At 35.9% G+C, this 23,648-nt stretch overlaps 1 protein-coding gene across 1 annotated transcript in view; it reads right to left on the bottom strand.

Annotated features, from left to right (window-relative positions):
* Positions 1-23,648, bottom strand: part of SPTLC1 (serine palmitoyltransferase long chain base subunit 1) — a gene marked incomplete in the record, with an annotated part of 251,183 nt that overhangs the window by 215,490 nt on the left and 12,045 nt on the right. Inside the window, 4 exon segments of the mRNA XM_053702382.1 lie at positions 4,864-4,971; positions 9,707-9,796; positions 11,959-12,088; positions 15,181-15,313. Coding sequence (XP_053558357.1) covers positions 4,864-4,971; positions 9,707-9,796; positions 11,959-12,088; positions 15,181-15,313 — 461 coding nt within the window.

Below are 23,648 nucleotides of genomic sequence, written 5' to 3'. Positions count from 1 at the left end.
AAGCTGCTTGCAAAGTAGCAAAAACATCAAAGTGGTAACATTCTGCATCAGATTGCAGAGAAGACCATGTTGCAGGTTTGCAAATCTGCTCCAAACATGCATCATTTTGGAAAGCCCAGGAAGTTACAACCGATTTAGTAGAATGGGCTGTGATATGTTTTGAGATATAAAAAAAAAAAAAAGCATCAGTTCAAAGGGAGGACCTTGCAGAACAGAAAAAAAACTAAAATTCAAATTCCAGGGTAAAGAAATATGTCTCACAAATGGCCTAATTCACCTGGCCAAAAGTCTGAAAGTTTAGCTAACTTTCTATGAAAGAGAACAGATAAAAGCAGACATATGACTCTTAAGGGAGCTAGCAGACAAACCCTTATCAAGGCCATCTTGTAAAAACTGAAGAAACTTAGATTTGAGATTGTGATGGAAGGGAGGCCCTTGAGACAATAGATCGTCTTAGAGGAAGAAGTCATGGAGGAAAAAGGTACACAAGATGTAAGTTTCATGGACACACCAAGGAGTCCATTTGAGCCTTTGGCTCTCTTGAACTTGCACAATACATTGCAAGTTTGTGATTTAAATGGGAGACCCCCAGATCTATGCCTGGTAGGCCATTTGAACATTAATTGATCAAAGAAGTCTTGATAAAGAGAACACTCCTGGATGAACCGACTGACGGCTGAGGTATTCTGTTTCCCAATTGCTGACAGAGAGCATTGATTCCTCTCTGCCCCAGAGAGAATCTGGGACACTTCCTGCATAGCCAGTGTACTGTGGGTTCCCACTTAATGATTTATGTAGGCCACCACCGTGATATTGTCTGACTTTAAAAGAAGAAAAGTTTATTTTTTTTCCAAAGGGTCCAGGACTGAAGGCCCAAAGAATCTCCCAGAGTTCAAGAATGTTGACTGGCAACTTTGTCTCCAGAAGCAACCAAAATCCTTTCCCTCTTCGAGAATTCCAGACCACATCCCAGGCTGAAAGACTGACGCCAGTCATATAAGTCCATGATGGGCAAAGAAAGGACGCCCCAAGGGACAAAGAAGGATCTTGCATCCACCAAGAGAGAGATTGCCTGATGGACAAATCCAGGGAAATCTGCCGTTCTAATTGAAGATAAAAAATTTTACCCTGATTGAGCAAAGATAAATGAAGGGGTTGCAAGTGGAGGAGGGCAAACGAAACTGCATCCGAAAATGCAATCATAAGACCCACTACCTCCATGCATTGAGCTACTAATGGAAATGAAGCACGTTGCAGGGACAGACATGCATTCTGAAGCTTTATTCTGTAGGATTCCTTAAGAAAGAGACACATTAGAACTGAATCTATGACAACTCCTAGAAAGGACACCCTTGTAGCTGGAGCTCTTTGGAACATTGATTCTCCAACCGTGGTCTTGAATAAAAGATAATAGCTTTTGAGCATGAGCAATAGCTAAAGGCAGAGAAGGAGCCTACACCATCGTCCAGATAAGGGGCAATTAATATCCCCTGAGCTGTGATCCCCACCAACAATGCTCCTAGCACCTTTGTGAAGATGTGGGGAGCTGTAACCAGAGTAAATGGAAGGGTGTCAAACTGGTAGTTTTTGTCTAGGAATGCAAACTCTAGGAATTGATGGTGATCCTTGAAGTTTATAGTAGATATGAATTGACCCTGATGTATTAAAAAGGGACAGTTTACTCAAAATATTTATCCCCTTTAATTTCTGCCCAATGATGCACTTTACCTGCTGGAGTGTATTAAATTGTTTACGAGTATCCCCATTACCCTTATATTGGTACTTTAAATAGCCTGTGGTATCCCCACCCATCCTGAAAGTTTTTGGCCTCAAGGCCAAGCTGTTTTAACACAGCCAGTAGAAGAAATTACACTCCCAGTGGGTTATAGAAGAGATAAGGTAATACAATGTTAATTTTCCACTGCCCTCTCTAAGTATTAATGATTGGTTTATGTACATGTATAAAAGATAAAGAAGCATGTATATTTACACAATGTGATAAAGTAATGAGATCTGATTATACCTACAAGCTCAACCCATTTTATTAGGTTGTGGCTGCAAAACACAAAATCAGCTATTTCATATAAACAAATAAGCCTTAAAAAAAGACAAACCATTTTATAGTATACTGTCCCTTTAAGAGTAAAATTGTGCAAATGGTTTCCATCTTGAAAATGGGGACCATGACAAACTTGTTTAGGGTTTCCAAACCTAAAAACGGGTCTAAAAGTCCCTTTATTCTTTGGGACAACGAACAGATTGGAGTAATCCCTTGACCCTGTTATAGATAATTACTCCCATATCCTCTAAATCCTGAACACATGAAGGCAGTCGCTTTTGCAGGACTTTTTTGGGGACATGAGACAGATGCAATCGCCCTTGAGCAAAAGACTTTCTTGTAATCCTGGGATATGATGTTTTGAACCCCAGGGTCATGGACTGGCTTTAACCAGACCTTTTAAAAAAGACTCAGTCTGGCCCCTATAAGAACAGAATCTGGTCTGGGGGCCACACGTTCATGAAGATTTTGTAATGGCATTGCATTTCTTGGACTGCTCATTCTTTGCCCATGAAGAACCAGGCTTCCAGGCCAGATTTGAGGGCTCAGTCTTTAAGAAGACTACTTTGGAACAAAAGGAAGGAAACCCATATCTTGGTCTGTTATTTCCCTTATATTTCTTGCCCTGAGAGAGAAAAGCTCCTTTTCCACCAGTAACAACCTTAATAATTAAAACCAAATCAGAACCAAATAGAATCTTCCATGGGAAAGAAAGACAAACTATTTTTTTAAACCATGTTTGCTGACCATGATTTTAACCATAAGACACTTCTTGCAATAACTGCCATAGACATGTTCTTGACATCAATCTCAATGATCTCCACTACTGCGTCACATATAAAGGCATTTAAGGGCTTTCCTGCAATTCAGAAAGTCCTCAGTCGAGGATTGTTCAGAAACCATTTTGGATAGAGAAGCGCACCAGAGAGCCCCTGCCACGGCCACACAGATGATAGACGCTGCTGGTCTAAGCAAAAGACCTGTCTGAAGGAAGAGTGTTCTCAGGAAATACTCCATTTTGCTGTCATTTGGATCCCTGGGGATGATAGTGCGTTTGGCAAGAGTGGAAATAGCTCCATCAAACTTGGGTATGGTTTCCCAAAATTCTGTTCTTTAACTGGGTACATTCTCCTTAAACTTGGAAGGAGCAAATGAAATAGAAGAATTTTTCCATTCTTTGGCTATATGGTCAGAAATCAACTCTGAATCCTGAAATACCAATGGAATCTTAGGAGGAGCTTTGAAAACAACATTTAAAAGGATATGAAACAAAAAAAAACAAACAACAAAAAAAAAAAGTGATTCAGGCAGAGAATACCATTTTTTTTTACTTTTTTTTTACTTATATTATCAAATTTGCTTCATTCCCATGATACTCTGTGTTGAAGAGATATTAAGGTAGGCATCTGAAGCACTACATGGCAGAAACATTTTGGGTTTTATATCCCTTTAATAGATTTACAGGCTTGTTTTCAGCATGTTTTTCTCAGAAATACCTCATGCAACAAGGTGTGGATATGCTATATGCTCTACTTCAAATCTGAAAGTACTGTCCAATTCAGGGTCAGGAACAGAGTCTCTTTCATCAGATGACACTTCCCCATCTGAACTGAAAGATTTTGAGTCCCCAGAGTCCGAGCTCTGAAGCAAGACAGGAATTTGAGGGGGAAGAAGTTTGCATGTTCACATCAAAAGAGAGGTACTTTCTATATAAATCATGAAAGTTTAATTTTGACTAGTGTCCCTTTAAGAGATTGAGAACTTTTTAAAGCTTTTTGCTTTCAGATATCCTAGTAAGGTTGAAAATGCATGGATGTGCTTAAAACATTAATTTAAAGGAATTTTTGTAGATGTATTAAAAGTACTTACAGGGACAGTCAATTGCAAAAAAAAAAACAAAAAAAACACCTCATGATTCAAATAGGACATGTAATTTTAAACAACTTTCCAATTTACTTTTATTACAAATTTTCCTTTGCTCTCTTGGTATTCTTAGTTGAAAGCTAAACCTAAAAGGATTATATGCTAATTTCTTAGACCTTGAAGGCCGCCTCTAATCTGAATGAATTTTTACCACTAGAGGGCATTAGTTCATGTGTTTCATATAGGTAACATTGAGCTCATGCACATAAATTTACCGAGGAGTGAGCACGGATTGGCTAAAATGCAAGTCTGTCAAAAGAACTGAAATAAGGGGGCAGTCTGCAGAGGCATAGACACAAGGTAATTACAGAGATAAAACTGTATTATAATTGTGTTGGTTATGCAAAACTGCGAATTGGATAATAAAAGGATTCGCTCTTTTTTAAAACACAAAAATTCTGGTGTTGACTGTCCCTTCAATTTGTTACGGTTAAAATATATATATATATGGGGTCAGAAATGGCAAGTAACATTTTGGCGTGTGTATAGCTACACACATACATACACGTTTTCCAGAGCACACCACCCAGCTAAAATTTAAGCCAATGTGAAGCTAAAATTAGCTGATAATAAAAAGTAATTGTTTGTTATCAATATATAATAACATATGTAATTAATTTTTGCTGTTATATGTACAGAAATGTATAAAAAGATTATATAAACACACACATTAAATACCATTTACAGTATGTAAAAACCTACATGTGCCTAAATGAACATAAAAGAAGGGTTATTAAAATATAAGAAAAAAGATCTCACGTGCTTCTCAGAATTTCAGAAGTTCAAAAACAAGAGACACAAGAGAATACATTTACCAGACACTTTAGGATTATATACAGACACACCATATGGTGGTGGTAGGAGGGAGGATATGCACTTACATTAATGCCAAAATGCTCTGTTACTCCCCGTCCATGTTCTCCCAAAACTCCAAATGAAAGGCTTTCTTCCAGAAATATTCTTACTTTGTATTTATATTTTAACTGCACCTGTAGTTATGCAAAAATATTAAAACATTTACAAGATGAAAATACGTGGGGAAAAAGAAAATGTTAATTTACTGGACACAATACCATATCAAATGTGAAGCAAAGGGTTGAAATAATTGAAGCCAAAAAAATACTTAACCCCATGGCGACCGAGGACGTGTCAGACACGTCCTACAAAGGGTGTCAGTTAAGGACCAAGGACGTTCCTGACACGTCCTCAAGTAATAAGAGAGCTGGAAGCGATCGAGATCGCTTCCAGACGCTCAAACAGTATTGCAGCGATGCCTCGATGTTGAGGCATCCTGCAATACTGTTCCTGACTGCCGGGTTCTGTTTTGATCGCTCCCACGGAGGGATCACTTCCTGTTTCACTCCACGTGGAGCCCAGGCAGATCATAGGAAGCCATCGGGCAGGCTTCTGATGCTCTGTTAGTGTGTTAAGTGCCTCGGTGGGTCAAGGCACTTAGTAAAATAATAATATAAAAAATAAATATATGTAATTTTTATAAATAGCCGCCTTCCTCAGGTGGCTTCAAAGATGGCGATGCACAGTGCATCATGGGGCTTCTGGGGGTGTCCCTAGCCTGCCTCATCATGGGGCAGGCTAGGTCATTCCATCTGAGCTTGCCCCTATAATTTAATTTTTAATAATAAAATATGCCATTTGTCTGATCATGTCAATATTTGTAAACCAGTGTGGATCTCCCTCCCACTCCTCACTTGCCTTTTTGTGGGAGAGAGAGATCTGTGTTTAGGAAAGAGATTTATTTAATACATTTGTTAAAAATTGTGAGACCCAAAAGGTTCTTTTCAGAGCCATTAACCCCTAGCTTGCCAGTGATCCCTATAAATCACTGGCAGTAGCACTGCAGCACTTTTTTTTGCATTTTTAGGTGAACAAAGGGTACCACTTGTATAAAGACATTTTTTTATAAAAGTGTCCTTTTGTTCAAGCTACTATATTGTTTTGATACAGTAGCTTGCGGTACAAAGAACCGCGCAGGTTTCCCAGGACAACTTGCACGCACCTGGCTACGAAGGAGCTGATGGCAGTTAGTACAGAGACAAGAAGGATGTATACCTTCATACCACCATCCACACAGAGAGGACTGTGGAGGTCTCTGTACGTGGCAGAGCTGAGAGCACAATGAAGCCAGTGTGCAGCAAGGCTTATAACCGACATATGGGTTGGGTTGATCTAGCAGATCAGCTGCTGCAGCCATATCTAATTATGCGGAAGACAACGGCCTGGTACAAAAAGGTTGCAATTTACTTAATGCAGATTGCAAACCACAATGCTTTTTTGTTGGTTAAAAAAAGGAAACCCCGAAATGAAACTGACTTTTTTTACAGTCTCAGCTCAAGATGATTTTGTGGATTCTATACCAAGATGCACCTGCTCCACGGGCGGTGATGGGAGAGAGCAGATTTGGGGCTACCCATTTTATTTTCAAAATCCCCCCTACTGTGGCGAAGCAGAATCCTCAGAAAAAAGGACTGTACCAAAAAGGGGGCAGAGAAAGGACACCACCTTTTACTGTCCCGATTGCCCTGGACAGCCTAGACTCTGCATTGGGGACTGCTTGAAGCCGTATCATACACTGGAAAAACAAACAAACAAAACATTAGCCATTTTTTACATCAGCCATTGTGTTGTGTTTTTTTTTTTTGGGGGGGGGGGGGGGGGGGGTTGGTTACGTTTACTGTTACTGAGTTTTTTGTTTGTTTGTTTTTTACTTTTACTGTGCCAGATTTTTAAAATTTCTCTGTTCTATTTTTATAAGTTCTAAAATGGGTGCTGTATTTTACCAAAACCCCTGTCAAACCTATGCATGGGGGGTATGGGTGTACTCAGGGGTGGTCTTGCAGAAAACAACCTGGAGTGTTTTCTTGCAATAACTTACAAGATCTCCTAAATCATAGTCAAAAAGCAATGTGTGTGTAAAAATGAAAATTGAAAAATAACCACCATACACTTTCTCCAGTTTTTTTGGCTAAAACAGTTGCATCAAAGGCATCAAAACACTCCATATACAATACATTGGGGTGTCAACTTTTCAAATATATACACTTTGGCAAGCAAATACAATGGGGTATTCAAAGAGACCCCCAAAAAGAAGACATGTTAAATGTGAAAAAAAAAAAAACACATGTCAGAAGTTTGGCATTGCACCTCCCAAACAAGCCAACAAACCTATGCATAGGTGGCATCACTGTACTGAGGAGATGTTGCTGAACACATATTGGGGTCTTCTTTGGCAGTAACACAATAGGAGTTGAGAATCTATGCCTAAAGTACGTTTGTGAAAAATAACACAAACAAATGACTATCTAAAAGTGTGACAAAACGACTGGTGGTGGAATAAGTGCATGGAAAGTGTTAATAGACCAGCATTTCAAATACCCTAGGGTGTCTACTTTTCAAAAATATATGGTTTGATGGGAGTAAATTACATTGGCCAGCTTCAGAAATGTCCCAAATAGGACATGGGTGCATGATGACAGATGTGAAAATTCCAAGTTGGAAAACTAGAATGTGCCCCCTAAAAATAAGGCATTTTAGCCCCCAGAGAACCCGACACACCTATACATGGGTGGTATCACTTTACTCAGAAGATGATGTTGAAAACATATCGAGGTGTTATTTGGCAGTAACCCTTAATGTTCTTAGTAAATGTATTCTTAAATTGCTATTTTGTCCAAAAAAAAAAAAGTGGTGTTTTTTTTTTGTTTTACAAACTTTGGCATAGATTGGTGGTAAAATGGTTGCAAGAAGAGAGTCAAAATACACCAAGTTTAATACCTTAGTTTGTCTTCTTTTAAAAAAAGAATATACATGAAGGGTTATTCGGGGATTCTTGACAGATATCAGTGTTAAAATGTAACTATCGCTAATTTTGAAGAAAAAAAAAAAAAAAAAGATTGGAAATAGCAAAGTGCTACTTGTACTTATTGCCCTATAACTTGCAAAAAAAGCAAAGAACATGTAAACGTGTATTTCTAAACTCAGGATAAAATTTAGTAACTATTTAGCATGGTGTTAGGAGTATAGATGTTTCAGACCCTATCTAGGTATGCTTTTTGTCAAGATACAAAAAAATTGAACTTTGAAAAGTCTGATTTTGACGGTTTAATTTTGATTTTTATATCCATTTAAATTGTATAAAAAAAAAAAAAAGTAACTGTGCATTATAGGCTTAAAATGCCATTAATGGGTTTTGGTGACATCACAAAACACATAACAGAATATCATCATAAGAAGCCTATTAATACACTATTACCTGTTGTGTCTCCTTTGCAGTGTGTGGCTATTTTGGTACAATGTGGAAACAGTGTATTTTGTGCTGCAATGCATTGGTTTCATATATGAGATCTCTCCCTCTCCTTCCTCCCTGTATCTGTGTTTCCCTCCCAGTCCCGGTTTCCACCTGTCAATGTGTATTTACGCCATCTCTCTGCCTCTTGGCTTCTGTATAGGCCTAGGTCTGTGTGTGCGCATGTTTGTCTCTCTTCAGTGTCACTGTATCGTAAAAAAAACGATATTCCCAGTAGTGTTATCAGGACACAAAAGAAGCCTATGTAGACCAAAGTGTTGTGGAAATTTGGAATCAGATGATTCCAACCTTAAAGGGACATTATACACTAGATTTTTCTTTGCATAAATGTTTTGTAGATGATCCATTTATATAGCTTTTACTTTTAAAATTGTGCTGATTTTCAGACTCCTAACCAAGCCCTAAAGTTTTAGGAGTATACTGATGTATACCTACTCTAGCGTGCTTCTGTTTGTGTAAAGGGTCTTTTCATATGAAGAGGAAGGGGGAGCAGGGGAGTGTCTGCTTTCACTGGGTGTTCCAGTCAACCTAATCAAAAGTGCTAAACTGTGCATATTATTCTTTATAGTAGTGTCTATTACATGCAGTTATATGAAAATTGGTGTATACTGTCCTTTTAAAGTGAATGTAAAGCTTAATGAGAAAATGCCCTGTTTTTAAAAATACTCTTAACAGGGGCACTTTCATTTTTTTATTTTTTTTTAACAGTTTGAAAGCAGACCGGCGATCTTCCTCCCACAGATCCTGCTGTACTTAGCATATCTATGTAAATGTAAAGTTTAATGAATGAAAGTGCCCCTGTTTTTAAGAGTATTTTTAAAAACCGGGAACTTTCTCATTAAACTTTACATTCACTTTAAGTATTAAACATTTACAATAGACTAACTTATTTTGGTTTTGCAGAACTAGCATGCCCCATTTCATGGCAAAAATCTTATAAAACAAAAAATAAAATAAAAAACAGTTGAGAAACAGACCTTAAAAAATCTTTAATGATTCAGACAGAGCATAAAGTTTTATACAACTTACAGATTTACTTCATACTCTTGGTATCCTTTATTTAAGGAACAGCAATGCACTACTGTGAGCTAGCTGGACACTTTGGGCAAGCCAATGACAAGAACCACATAAGTGGAGACACCAACCAGCAGCTAGCTCCCAGAAATACTTGTTCAGATGATAAAAACAAAAAGAATATTTGACCAAGTAAGTTCATGCTTTGTTAATTAACAAGGCTGAAACTCAATTTGTATGATGTCTCCAGTAATCAAAAAAAGCCACTCATCATGAAGACCTGTTGTGTGTGTTTTTCATCAACAACAAATAAATGTTAAAAAAAACATTTTAATATATATGAACTTAATGAACAGATGAAACACGTTAAAAGACAAATCGCATACCAGTTCTGGAAGAGGGCAAATATCCCCGGTGTTCATATATAATCCTTCTGCAACAATAAACTTTCTGGTCACACGTGCTTTACGTGGATTCTGAGAGAGAGAGAGAGAAAGAAAGAAAGAAAGAAAGAAAGAAAGAAAGAAAGAAAGAAAGAAAGAAAGAAAGAAAGAAAGAAAGAAAGAAAGAAAGAAAGAAAGAAAGAAAGAAAGAAAGAAAGAAAGAAAGAAAGAAAGAAAGAAAGAAAGAAAGAAAGAAAGAAAGAAAGAAAGAAAGAAAGAAAGAAAGAAAGAAAGAAAGAAAGAAAGAAAGAAAGAAAGAAAGAAAGAAAGAAATTATATTTGGTCACTTTATACGCTGTGCTAAAAAACTGTTTTTCGCAAGTTTTAGCATTCACTGTAGGGTTTAGCAGATTAAACAATTCTTAAAACACTTGTAAGAATTACAACGTTCATAAAGGTATTTATGCAACACTTATTTTATAACATGTCCTCTTTCTTGGGTTACTGGTTTCCACACATTTCTCAGTCTCTAAAGTTAAAACTTTATTAAAGGAACAGTAAAATAATTTCTATTGTTGTTGTTGCTAAATAGCCAAACTCCAACCACAATTGCCTTATTTTGGAGGAGCCAATCTGGGCTTTAGTTCAAAGCCAACAAAGCTAGTCACGCTCATAATGTAATATAAAGTGAATTGTTTTGCAACTGTTGTCTGATAAAGCCAGTTAGGAACAGATATCTAGCGATGTTAGACTTGAGAAGTTAGCAGGTGCATTTCAAGTTCTGAGAATTACAAATCGCTCAATCATCAGAGCAAAATTGCATGAAAAGGGGGCATAAAAATAATGAAAATATATTGCAAAGTTGTTTCATTAAATATAACATTTTATCATCATCTATTTATAAAGCGGCAACATTTTACACAGCACTATACATTACAATCATAAGGGTACAATGTAATAACTTACAATGAGACATTATGTAAGACTTTTACAACACTTACAAACAAACAAGGTGAGGAGCACCCTGGCATTGTGCAAACTCAGCTGTAGATGCACTTTAATAGAGAGGATCTCAAGCTTACAATCTAAATAAGAAAAAAATCTCTCAAGGTGTTTACTGTACCTTTAATGATATAGACAGTTATAAATCATGCAACACCAACCTTACCGGTAGGGATTAACAAATTACAACATATGTGACGAGAAGGAAATCCACTTGTGGCAATAAGTTTTTGAACATAGGCTACAAACACAACCTTGAAATATGCACACAGTCTAACCTACCTAACTTTATATGCATGACATTAAATCAATAAATAAATTCCCCATTTTGGGCCAGATTACAAGTGGAGTGGTATTCAATGCTGCGAGCACAAACTCCGCTAGCAGTAATCTTGAAGGTAAAATGTTTGTGCTTGCGCGCTAACCCGATGCATGCAAAAATCCTAAATTAGGATATTAACATATTCCCCCTTGGAAGTCAATATAACAAAAAAAGTGGGGAAAAAAACATTGAAACTTTTTGGGCCAGATTACAAGTGGCTCGCAAATTAACAGCCCACTTGCGCGCATTCACATTCCAATGTTCTTCAAATAGCAGAATATGTTCTATTTATTCATGATAAAAATTATATCATCGATCTAAAAATGGCTGATTAGTCAAATACGGATCATCTAATGTAGATTAAAGATAATTAACTAAGAATCTATGAGAAGTGGACTTGTGTGTTTTTATATATTATTATTTTAAGTTTTTTGCATTTTACAATATTATAAATGATCCCTTTAAAGAGCCACTATAGTCCCAAAAAATGACATGCTATAATTTATGAGAGGATGAAATTTTAAAACTAACAAACCTGTAATTCTGTGCGTTTAACCCCTTTGCTGGAATTAAATAGAACTACAAGGTTGCTGGTTTTAAAATGACATACCCTAATGAATTAGAGCTTGTTATTTTTGTGACTATAATATCCTTTTAAAAGCCTCCTCTCTTATCTCCACTGCTGAGGATAATTAGGTAAGTATTGTAAAGTAAACTTTTCTAATAATTGCAGAACGCAGAAACAAAAGCACAATTATCAGTTAAATTACAGGGAAAATGAGGTATAATAATGAAATTAAATAGCAAAGATTTTTACTATGCATAATGGAATAAGAAAAATTCCAAATTTGTTATGTCCCTTTAACTGTAAGTGCCCACACTTGCAAAAGAGCTTTCAGCAATAGCTGCAAGTATCTTACTAACAGTTTACCTTTTGGTCTTCTAGCTCCTGCTCCTTTAACAGCCTCTCTAAATCATCCATGTCATTATGTCGAAAGTACTTGATGCTACTTCGAGACGCCTGCAATCCTTTCTGAATAGCAAAGCAGGCTGCTTCATCCCTGCAAAGAAAAATACACTTAAATCTTTACAGTACACATACATTGCTTGCTTGCATTTTAAATTCACAGTGGCAATAGTGTAATTACACAAAAAGTAACAGTATTTTAAAGAAGATCTGTAGCTTAGGCACTGGTTTAATTTTTTAATAGCCAAATCAAGAGATATGGCTCATTTGAATAGTACCCAGTCAATTAGAGTTCCTTGTGTGGAAAGCCATTAAACATCAGCGTCCAATGCTAATCCTCTCTGGCCGCGTGCGTGACATGATTTATCCGCCTCTGACTGAGACCAGGAGAAATGATGTAAACTAAAACCTGATCATTTTAACATGCTTAACAGACCTGTGTACCTCCCTCGCAAATTGGACCAGGACTGTACTACTGGGAAACAATTCCAGCTTGCCCATATTATCCTACACAAGGAAGATTAAATAAAAAAAATAGGGCGATAAAGCCTTAAAAGTATATAAAGAGTAGCATGGAATTAATATCAATCAAATAGTGCACTGAATTAATAATACTCCATAAATCATACTTAGGCTTTGGAAATCTGTGGATACTGCAAGAATTAGAAATAAAAATATTGATAATATCAAGCCCTAACAAATGTAGTTTCCATACAAAGAAAGAAAGCAGTGTTCTTTTACCTAGCAAAAAAAAAAAAAAAAGGAAGAACATGGAAGCAAAAAAGAATAAAAATCTGCTAAATATCTATAACCATCTGCTCACGTTACAAACAGCGCAACACCACAATGAACAGAAGTTTTGAACTCTGAAGATTTGTTTTCTGCCAAAATATAAATTAGAAGAGGTACAAAGAAAGCTGTAGTTTCAATCAGTCATTTCCTTTGTGTATGGCAAAAATAAAGAAGAATACTTTAACTCGGATGGACTCAAAATGACTTGATGAGGAACACAGAAGCTTATCTAAAAGCATACTTTGAAGAAGCATTAACTGTTGTGTGAGGAATGGCGTTCTTTAAAGGATTTTAAATAAATAAAAGAAAATGTATTTGGTTGCAAAAGCGCTAAAACAGGCAGAACAGTCTGCCAGATTACCCATTGCATTATTTAACCATGTTTGGAAATTAAATAAATACAATAAAAAAAGGGGAGTTTTATGCATTTATTTGTAGTTACTGTCTAAGCTGCTTAAAACGCACATTACAAAATGTAATCCCCTAGACAAAAATGTTTAAAGGGATATGAAACCCAAAGATATTCTTTCTGAATCGCAAAAGAACATACAATTTTATTTCCCCCCAATTTACTTCTATTTTCAAATTTGCATTGTTCCTTTGTTGAATAGCATAACTATGTATCTGTCTGGAATAGTGCTGCCATCTAATGTTATTACAAATGTATAACTGCTGCCACATAGTGCCCCAGACATGTGCACGCTCTTGAGCTTACATCCCTGCTATTTAACAAAAGCTACCAAGAGAACAAAAGAGGATTTAGAATAGAAATAACTTAGATGTTTTAAAATTGTAGGCCCTAGCTAAATCATAAAAAAAAAAAATGGGTTTCATGTCACTTTTAAAAAATAAAATGTTGCAATGTGCTTTTTTTTTTTTTTTTTTTTTTTTTTTTTAAAGGTCCATGCTCCTTTGAGAGACTGGATTTTATTCTACAGAATCTAGAACCCTGATGTTTCAAAATTCTACACAGATATCCAACTATGGGTTAGATTACAAGTGGATCGCTAATTTATCCCACGCACGGTACGCAATAAATAACCAGCCATTACAAGGTCAGACCTCTGGTGGTTAAATTTTCAAAATAACCCCCAATTGCCCACAAATAAAATTATTAATAAAATAAAAAAAAGAGCTCCTATGAAATGCGAACGTTAGGTCGCATTTGCAGTGCGGGCCACTTAAAATACCAGCACACAATTACATGTGCAAGTATTACAAGGGGAGCGCAAATATCACGCTCACGAAAGCGCAATTTAAATGCTCCACTTGTAATCTAGCCTGATGAGTGGTGTTTTGCTTTGCATAAGCTTGTTACTATACCAATTATTTAAAGAATTATAAAAGTTAGCAAAATTGACATTATCAAAAGCATCATTTGAAATATTAGATTAAAAGCTGCAGTTTGAACTTACGTGCAGTGTAAAACTAAGTTTATTTCTTCCAAATTTTTTTTTTTTTTTTTTTTTAATATATTTTAAATCCAATTTAACGTCACAAAATCCTGCCCTAAAAATGGGTGTGTCTAAACCATTCCATACTGCCCAATGGTTGTGTTACAAATCTGCATATAACATTTTCCTCTAAGTGCTCCCGATCGCATGTGCATTACAAATCTAATCAAAAGCATAAGCAATACATCTGTTGATTTTTCTAAATATGTCAGCTTTATCACTAAAATACATTAGTATAAATTATGCTGATTTTTCTAGGGGTGATCCTTAAAAAGTTACATAATATACGGTGCTTCTCACTCTGCTGGTACTAATGCTGCCTATACTGCAGTCACGTAACCAAAAATCCGATTTACTCATATATAATATGCATATATCTTTGCATTAAGTTGCTATTTATTGGTAACATTCTCAATACATTTTTGTTATTGAATGTCAGATAGGTACGTTACCTCTATGTGTCAAGTATTTCAACTACTTATTTTGTGTGATACACTTTGGTTTATGGATGTGTTGCTAGGCATCACTTTAGGTAGGTAGCTCTCCAAAGGGGAGGGGCTCTGCTCACTTAAATAATTATCTGTATGTTCACTCGTGTATTTTGAGGAAAGGGCTAGACTTGGAATTGTCACAATAATTTCAGGAATTTCATCCAGTTAACAGCATGATTGGCGACTGGCCAATGAGAAATGGTGATAGTGACAGTGAGAAAGAGACAAAGGTTGAATGAGACACTACAGAGAAGAAAAAGCAGTACATGAGCAAAGAAAGGAACATAATGATTTTAGAAGCCCCAGAGAAATTTAGGAAGACAAAGAATGGAAGAAAAAGGGATAAAATACACAGAAAAGAGGTGCATTTTAATGAGATAACTAGTTTACTGTAAGTTAGATGCTCTATGGTTAATAACATTTCAACCTATCAGTTTAATAGAACTCACACAAAGACGATATCTCCTCTTTTGGAATATGCCGGGATGGCACTGGCAACGGTGGCAAAACCATAGGAATAAATAATTGCCTCTTCCGTCATCATAAACTTTGCCAGCCTTTCTTCCAGTTCCAGGTGTACATCTAACAAATAAAAGGTCAGTTTTTCGCATTTACGCAAACAATGATCACACAGACGTTTTCACAAATTCTTTTAAGGCAGTATTCAGTTACTTTATTGGAACACAAAGAAAAAAAAAATAGTTTAGCATACACTGGCAAATGTTCCAGCAAGTGTTTGTGTTAAAGAATTACACAATTATCTGAACAACCACTTTGAGGAACTTGAGAAATCCCGCCCTTAAAAAAGGCACAGTAAAAAAAAATTAAAAAAAGCTACATTTAAACTTTCTTTGTTAATAAATATAAAAGTACTATTCTAATTTATACCCATTCTTTTTTATTTGTTCTCTTGGTATCTTTATTTGAAAAGGGAGAAATGTAAGAATACGAGCCGGCCCATTTTTGGTGTAGCACCCTCGATATCGCTTGCCGATTGGTGGCTACATTTAGCCACCAATCAGCAAGCGCTACCCAGGTGATGAACCAGATAGGCCAGCTCGAAAGCTTGCATTTGTGCTTTTTCAAATAAAGATACCAAGAGAACGAAGTAAAATTGATAATAGGAGAAAATTAGAAAGTGGAATAAAATTGCATGCTCTGACTCACGAAAGAAAAAAAAAAATTGAGTTCAGTATCCCTTTAAAGCAGTTTGAATCAAAACAAGGACTCCATTGCATGTCCACAAGTTAATTGAGTATGTTGCTGACTGTTTTATAAAAACAAACAAAAAAAACTACGGCTTTATTCAGGGTAAGGAATGCGCCTATACACAGCTCCACGGTAAGGCACGCGCCTATACACAGCTCCACAAGGATGCAAAAAATTTAAATAAATACATTTTAAATTAAAAACTTATTTTACATACAAAGAAAAAATCTCAAAATGTTACAGCTGATGGCATGCTCATCATTCATTACAGATTAGTGAATTGTAGTGTAGTAACTTATGAATATATCTATTAACGGTTAGTTACAAAGTACTAGTACAGAGCAAGATAATTTTTATGAAAAGATTTTCAGTACAAGTGTTACGTAATGGAATGGATTTCAAGAAGAACAATGTAGTTTAAAAAAAAGAAAAAAAAAAAAAAAGCTATCGGCCATGTCAGGTAAAAAAAAAATATATACTGCTGAAGTCACATTTATGGTTGGCTGTGAAAACTCAGTAAATCTTTTTTTTCTGAATTATTAATCAATATGTTGGCAATACAAGTAGAATTACATTTACACCAAAATATGCAACATAAGAAGGCGTTAAGGTCTATAAACAAAAGCTTTTTATGTGCAGCTGATATCTCTGTACCACTAAGGTTATTCCCTTTAGCTGCATGTATACCATTTGGTTTCTGCTTTCCCATTGGCTATCGGACAGAGATATTAACACCCCAGAGGTGCCGCATCTTACCGTCAGGGCCTCTTGACAAGTGCACTGTACTAATACAGTTATAAGGAACAAGAGCATTTACCTATACTATTCATCACTCTACAGATGCAGAAGTGGGTCCCAGGGCTGCATACAAACGTACGTCATAACAGTAATGTACCATAGAACAGGATCCTTTTCTAAGCTTTGTACTTAAGAATTATTTTTTATATAATAATAATTGCAATTTTGTAGTCTTCAGAATTCTGACTACACTTTAAAGAGAAATGAAGATGATCAGATAGAAAATGTGATATGGAAGGAAGGTTTTAGAAAGTGTAATATATGTAGGCAGAGGGGCTTATGGAAGGAGAGGAGCCAATAGGAAATGTAAAACAGAATGCTAGGAGGTAAACGGGATAAAATGAAGGGCGAGATGCTTAGGCAGAGAGAAGCAGATATTAGGTATATAAGAAAAGGGGAGGGAGGATGATCACGGACACAACCTAGGAAAAACCTGTGCAATGTGAACCTTTAACACCATAAGAAGTGCTAACAAAGAAACTAGAGCATAACATGTATAGTGTGCAGACTACAAAATGCCTATGACAAGAAGAAATGCCTAGCAGGGCACTGTTTTTAGGTTCTGTGTTTAATATAATCATGCTTGATGCATGGAAGAGGATGTGACCATGAAACATAAATCTACATACTATTTCCTCTAGCTTAAAAAGCAGCCATTACTCAAATTATATGCATATTTACAACAAAAAATACAGTATATTCTGTTTGGGAAAGAGCCAATCAGTTCATATAGAGTTTCACAGTACATCCTTAATGCACATTATAAATGGGGGAATATTTTTATGACCGGACAAATACTAAGTTCAGTTGTTTGCACAACATCTTGCACTGCCTGCATTACAAATCTGTACTTGATCAGTCACTTGTGGATATATACACACAGTATTTAATTGTAACCATACTTGCTATACCAGCCCATCCTCTGTATTACAAATGTTAAACCTAACCATATGTAGGTAGATTACAGCAGCACATGAGTCAGTCACTTATTTGCTAAGGTATGATTTTACTTTATTTTTTTGCAAGTTATATTCAAAATGCTTCACATATTTTCTTTGAAAAATATGGTTCTCTCCCACATGCTCAGCTTAGGCAGCTTAGAATCTGCATTTTCATTAGCGTGATATATGAGAATGTGCGTACATTTTTGTCACATCTGTTCTTGTCTGTGTAATCCAGGGTATACCTTTGCAGAATAAAAGATTGCACTAAAACAAAGTATTCAAGTAGGATCATTTTCACCAACAAAAGTAAAACCATATTATTCTCTTAGTTGTAAAATCACCAAAGGTAGATCTGCCTTTGGGGGTCGATCCGATAAAAATCGTCGCCCGCAAAAGCCGGCGACGCCAATAATTGCGCGGATTTGGTATCCTATATACGGCGTAAGGTAGAAGTTACGCGCGTATATTTCTGCCGTCGCCCGCAGTTTTTTGGGCCATAGGCAGGTATACCAAACCCGCGCAGTTTGGTATCCAATATGCAGCGTAAGGACTTACGTGGCGAAAATGGAGAAAACTTACTCCATTTTCACCTCGCCACAAAAAGCAGCCGTAAGAAGCCTTACGCTGACTATTGGAGCCCCGTAACTCCCTAAACTAACTAGAAAATAAACCTAACAACTAACGCATGCGCAATGTCTATCTCCCTGTCAACCGCGTTTCCCCCCCCCACCCCCCGAAATCCCTAATAAAGTCATTACCCCCTAAACCGCCGCTCCCGGACCCCGCCGCCATCTACATAAACTAACCCCCTACTGTGAGCCTCTAAAACCGCCGCCATCTACCTTATCTATCCCCTAATCTGACCCCTTACACCGCCGCCACCTATATAAAAATTATTAACCCCTAATCTAATCCCCCTATACCTCCGCCAGCTATATTAATATTATTAACCCCTAATGTAAGCCCCTTACACCGCCGCCATCTCTATTAAAATGATTAACCCCTAATTTAATCTACCTACCCCGCCGCCAGCTATATTATCTATATTAACCCTAAGTATATTATAGTTAATATAGTTATTACATTATATATATTAACTATATTAACCCTAATTATATTAGGGTTAATATAGTTACTATAGTATTTATATTAACTATATTAACTCTATCTAACCCTAACACCCCTAACTATATTTATATTAAATTAATCTAATTAATTTATAAACTAAAATATTCCTATTTAAATCTAAATACTTACCTATAAAATAAACCCTAAGATAGCTACAATATAATTAATAATTACATTGTAGCTATGTTAGGGTTAATATTTATTTTACAGGTAAATTGTTAATTATTTTAACTAGGTATAATAGATATTAAATAGTTATTAACTATTTAATATCTACCTAGTTAAAATAATTACCCAATTACCTGTAAAATAAATCCTAACCTAAGTTATAAATACACCTACACTATCAATAAATTAAATAAACTACAAACATCTATCTAAAAATACAATTAAATTAACTAAACTAAATTACAAAAAAACCAAACACTAAATTACAAAAAATAAAAAAAAGATTACAAGATTTTTAAGCTAATTACACCTATTCTAAGCCCCCTAATAAAATAATAAACCCCCAAAATAAAAAAAATTCCCTGCCCTATTCTAAATTAAACAAATTTCAAAGCTCTTTACCTTACCAGTCCTTAAAAGGGCCTTTTGTGGGGCATGCCCCAAAGAATTCAGCTCTTTTGCATTCAACAAATACAATCCCCCCCCCCCCCATTACAACCCACCACCCACATACCCCTATTCTAAACCCACCCAAACCCCCCTTAAAAAAGCCTAACACTACCCCCCTGAAGATCTCCCTACCTTGTCTTCACCACACCGGGCCGAACTCCTGATCCGATCCGGGCGATGTCGTCCTCCAAGCGGCAAAGAAGAATTCTTCCTCCGGCGATGTCATCCTCCAAGCGGCAAAGAAGAATTCTTCCTCCGGCGACGTCTTCCTCCAAGCGGCAGCAAAGTCTTCATTCTTCCGGCGGCATCTTCAATCTTCTTTCTTCGCTCCGCCGCCGCGGAGCATCCATCCCGGCCGACTGCTGAACTTGGAATGAGGTACCTTTAAATGACGTCATCCAAGATGGCGTCCGCCGAATTCCGATTGGCTGATAGGATTCTATCAGCCAATCGGAATTAAGTTAAAAAAATCTGATTGGCTGATTGAATCAGCCAATCAGATTCAAGTTCAATCCGATTGGCTGATCCAATCAGCCAATAAGATTGAGCTCGCATTCTATTGGCTGATCAGAACAGACAGTGCGGGCTATGTTAGGGAGGCGTGTTAGACAGTGCGGGCTATGTTAGGGAGGCGTGTTAGACAGTGCGGGTGTTTTAAACTTTAGTCAGGTTTTAGAGGCGCCGGCAGATTCTAACGTGCCGCAAGTCACTGGCGACGCCAGAAATTTGTACTTACGCAGATTTCTGGACATCGCTGGTTTGTGAGACTTACGGCACGTTAGCATCTGACGGCGACTTATATGGGATGGCTCGAGTTGCGAGCTGAAACTGCGGGCGACGCCGGTTCCCTCGCTTGCGCCGCAAACTGCGATCGATATCGGATCGCGCCCCAAGTGTTCACATACCTTGTAACGTGTGTTCTCATTAATGACTCCCTATTGGCTCGCACAGCATATACAGAAACAATTCATAAGAGTGTAGTTCAGTGGCAAGTTTGTTGGGGGGTTTTTGCCTAAAAATATAACCAACTTTAAAAAGGGACACTGAACTGATATATAAACTGATGGCTGCAATATAGAGAATAATTTAATATATATTGGTTTGTTTTATTCATGCACATTTTAACAAACCAACATGCCCCCAAATGATCATTGGTTGCACTGCTGTTTTTTTATCTCAATAAGCTTTAACTTGGAACTGGCAGGATAGCACAGAACAGACCTGCGTGTCTTAGCCCTCTCACAATACACAAAAGCCAATAATGTTAGTGGAAGTAGTGGTTTCAATGAGCAAAGCTACCTATTTCAATTGTAAGACTAAACATAAACAAGCAATTTTCAAATCACTGTAATAAAATGAAGCTAATATAACGAGTCATTAGAAAAAAATGAGAACAAAAACAAAAAAAACACAAAGCAGAGTTCCTTTAAGTCAACAAACTGTACATTCCTCAGACACATCACAATGTCACATGTCCATCTAAAAAAACTGTAAAATTGTGGTCTTCCTACTATACCAAAAGAGATCATATCTGACACTTTTACAAGCTACACTGTAATCTCATTAATAATAACTGTCCTTAACTGACCACAGCACAAGAGGTAAACAAGACATGTTTACCAACAAAATGATGATTGTATATGCTTTTAAATCATTTATCTATTTGCAGACTATTTTGCAATTTAGTGTTTGTTGACATATGATTTTAATTTGTTTTATAGAGTGGTAGCTACAGAAAAAGAAAATTAACAAATATTTCCCGATTCTAGGATAACAAATATTATATCAAAATTAACAATCACTCAAAACATTAGAAGCCAGCATACATTTTATGGGAGCCAGGCAGGTAAATGCGAACGAGTATGTATTAAGTCCCATAGCTCTCATGCTTCATAAAGGTAGTGTCCATTAAACTATGCTTGTTACAATCTACTGCCTAAATGTTTGAATACACCGCCCTCAAGTGTTCATTTGAAACACCACATGTATATTCTGTTACATATATGCAGTGAAAACAATTGTAAAGAACACATAGTATGAAAAAAATAACCTTATAAGATCTCAAATCCCATTGTATTTATTTGGAAATGTAGAATAATAATCATAATTAATAATAATAATAATAATAAAATATTAATATACACTGCATATATACAATAAACATTACCAAGGCAGCATTGCAAAAACCTTGGACCCCTATTTATCAGACTAGTTAAACTCTAGATAAAGTTTGCAATTATCCATAAAACAAAAGTTCCCTTATGCTACAGATATGAGAGTTAAGATTTATAACCATCAAACAGTTTAAAATGGTCACATTTAACCAGTATAACTTGCTGGGGTCTGCAAATCTAGAACAGTCCACATATACAACTACTGTAAACCCTCCATCTAATCTCTTATGATTGCTTTCTGATCAAACTTATTTATTTATATATATATATATATATATATATATATATATATATATATATATATATATATATATATATATATATATATATATATATATATATATATATATATATATATATATATATATATATATATATATATATATATATATATATATATATATATATTTGCAGAAATAACCAAAAGTGAAAAAATGCCACCATACAGAATGCAAAAGAGAATTGTTTACATTTTCTAGATAGTACAAGGTAAGGGGAAAAAAATAGTGTTATTTTCTAAATGGGCTGTAGTTATGTAGGTATTTGGACAGATACACAATTTTCAAAACTGTGGCTCTATATGCCACCACATTCAATATGAAGTGCAGACTTTCAGCTTTAAAGGGATAGTAAACGTTAAGAATAATGTTACATAGTCCTGTACAATGTGCATAATTATGTAATATGACGATAGCCCTTTGACTTTAAATTTTTTAAAAGGCTAATTTTCCACCTAAAAGTATACTTACCTACAGCGAAGGAGCGTAAAAGTAATTGGACAATCATAAATAAAATGATCATTCCTAATATCCTTTTCCAGTGCATGACTGCATGAAGTATGGAACCCATGGACTTCACCAAGTTCTTGGTTTCCACCCTAGTGATACTTTACCAGGCCTTTACCGCAGCTATTGAAAGTTTCTTGCAGGTCTTTTTGCTAGCCTAATATGGCCTTTCTGTTATAGAGGCTTTCCAGTATTTTGCACCTTGTGATAAACCATCTGCATTTATCACATTTAAAGGGACACTGTACCCAATTTTTTTATTTTGTAATTCAGAAAGAGCATGTAATTTTAAGCAACTTTCTAATTTACTCCTATTATCAATTTTTCTTCGTTCTCTTGCTATCATTATTTGAAAAAGAAGGCATCTAAGCTTTTTTTTGGTTTCAGTACTCTGGACAGCACTTTTTTATTGGGGGATGAATTTATCCACCAATCAGCAAGGACAACCCAGGTTGTTCACCAAAAATGGGCCGGCATCTAAACTTACATTCTTGTATTTCAAATAAAGATAGCAAGAGAATGAAGGAAACTTGATAATAGGAGTAAATTAGAAAGTTGCTTAAAATTTCATGCTCAATCTGAATCACGAAAGAAAATTTTTGGGTACAGTGTCCCTTTAAGTCTTCTATTTATTGTAGACATTGAAAATAATACTCAAACCTCCTGGAGAATGTTCTTGACTTAGCTACATTTTGTGAAGTGTTTTTTTTTCTTCACCTAGGAAGGAATTTTGCAATCATCCACCTCAGTTGTCTTTAGTGGTCAAAAAGACCTATTTAGTGTTGCTGAGCTCACCAGCAAGTTACTTCTTTTTAAGGATGTACTAAATTGTTGATTTGCCCACTCCTAATGTTTCTATTATCGCTCTGATTGGGGTTTTTTGTTTTGTTTTTTAAACATAATTATGGTCTGTTTTACTTGCATTGACAACTCTTTCGACCTCATATTTAGAGTGTGAAGCAAAATTTACAAATACAAATTCTAAAATTTGGAATAATCCTAAAAAAAATAAAATAATCTGGGCTTTATTCTCCAGACAAGGCTAGCCTTGATCATTAAGTTAGTATAAAAAGCATCGATTTGCCGTTTTTATCAGCTAAATCAAATAAGGGAAATATATGTAGCAGGGCTAGCCCTAAAAAGTCAGCAGGTGCATTTCAAGTTCTGTAAATTAGAAAATTCTCACTTTTCAGAGATAAATTGCATGAAAATGAAGCAAAATAAATAATAAAAGTACATTGCAAAGTTTCATTATACATAA

Source organism: Bombina bombina, chromosome 2 (assembly GCF_027579735.1).
Source record: "Bombina bombina isolate aBomBom1 chromosome 2, aBomBom1.pri, whole genome shotgun sequence".
Classification (NCBI taxonomy): Eukaryota; Metazoa; Chordata; class Amphibia; order Anura; family Bombinatoridae; genus Bombina; species Bombina bombina.
This window is presented reverse-complemented; position numbering and strand designations above follow the sequence as displayed.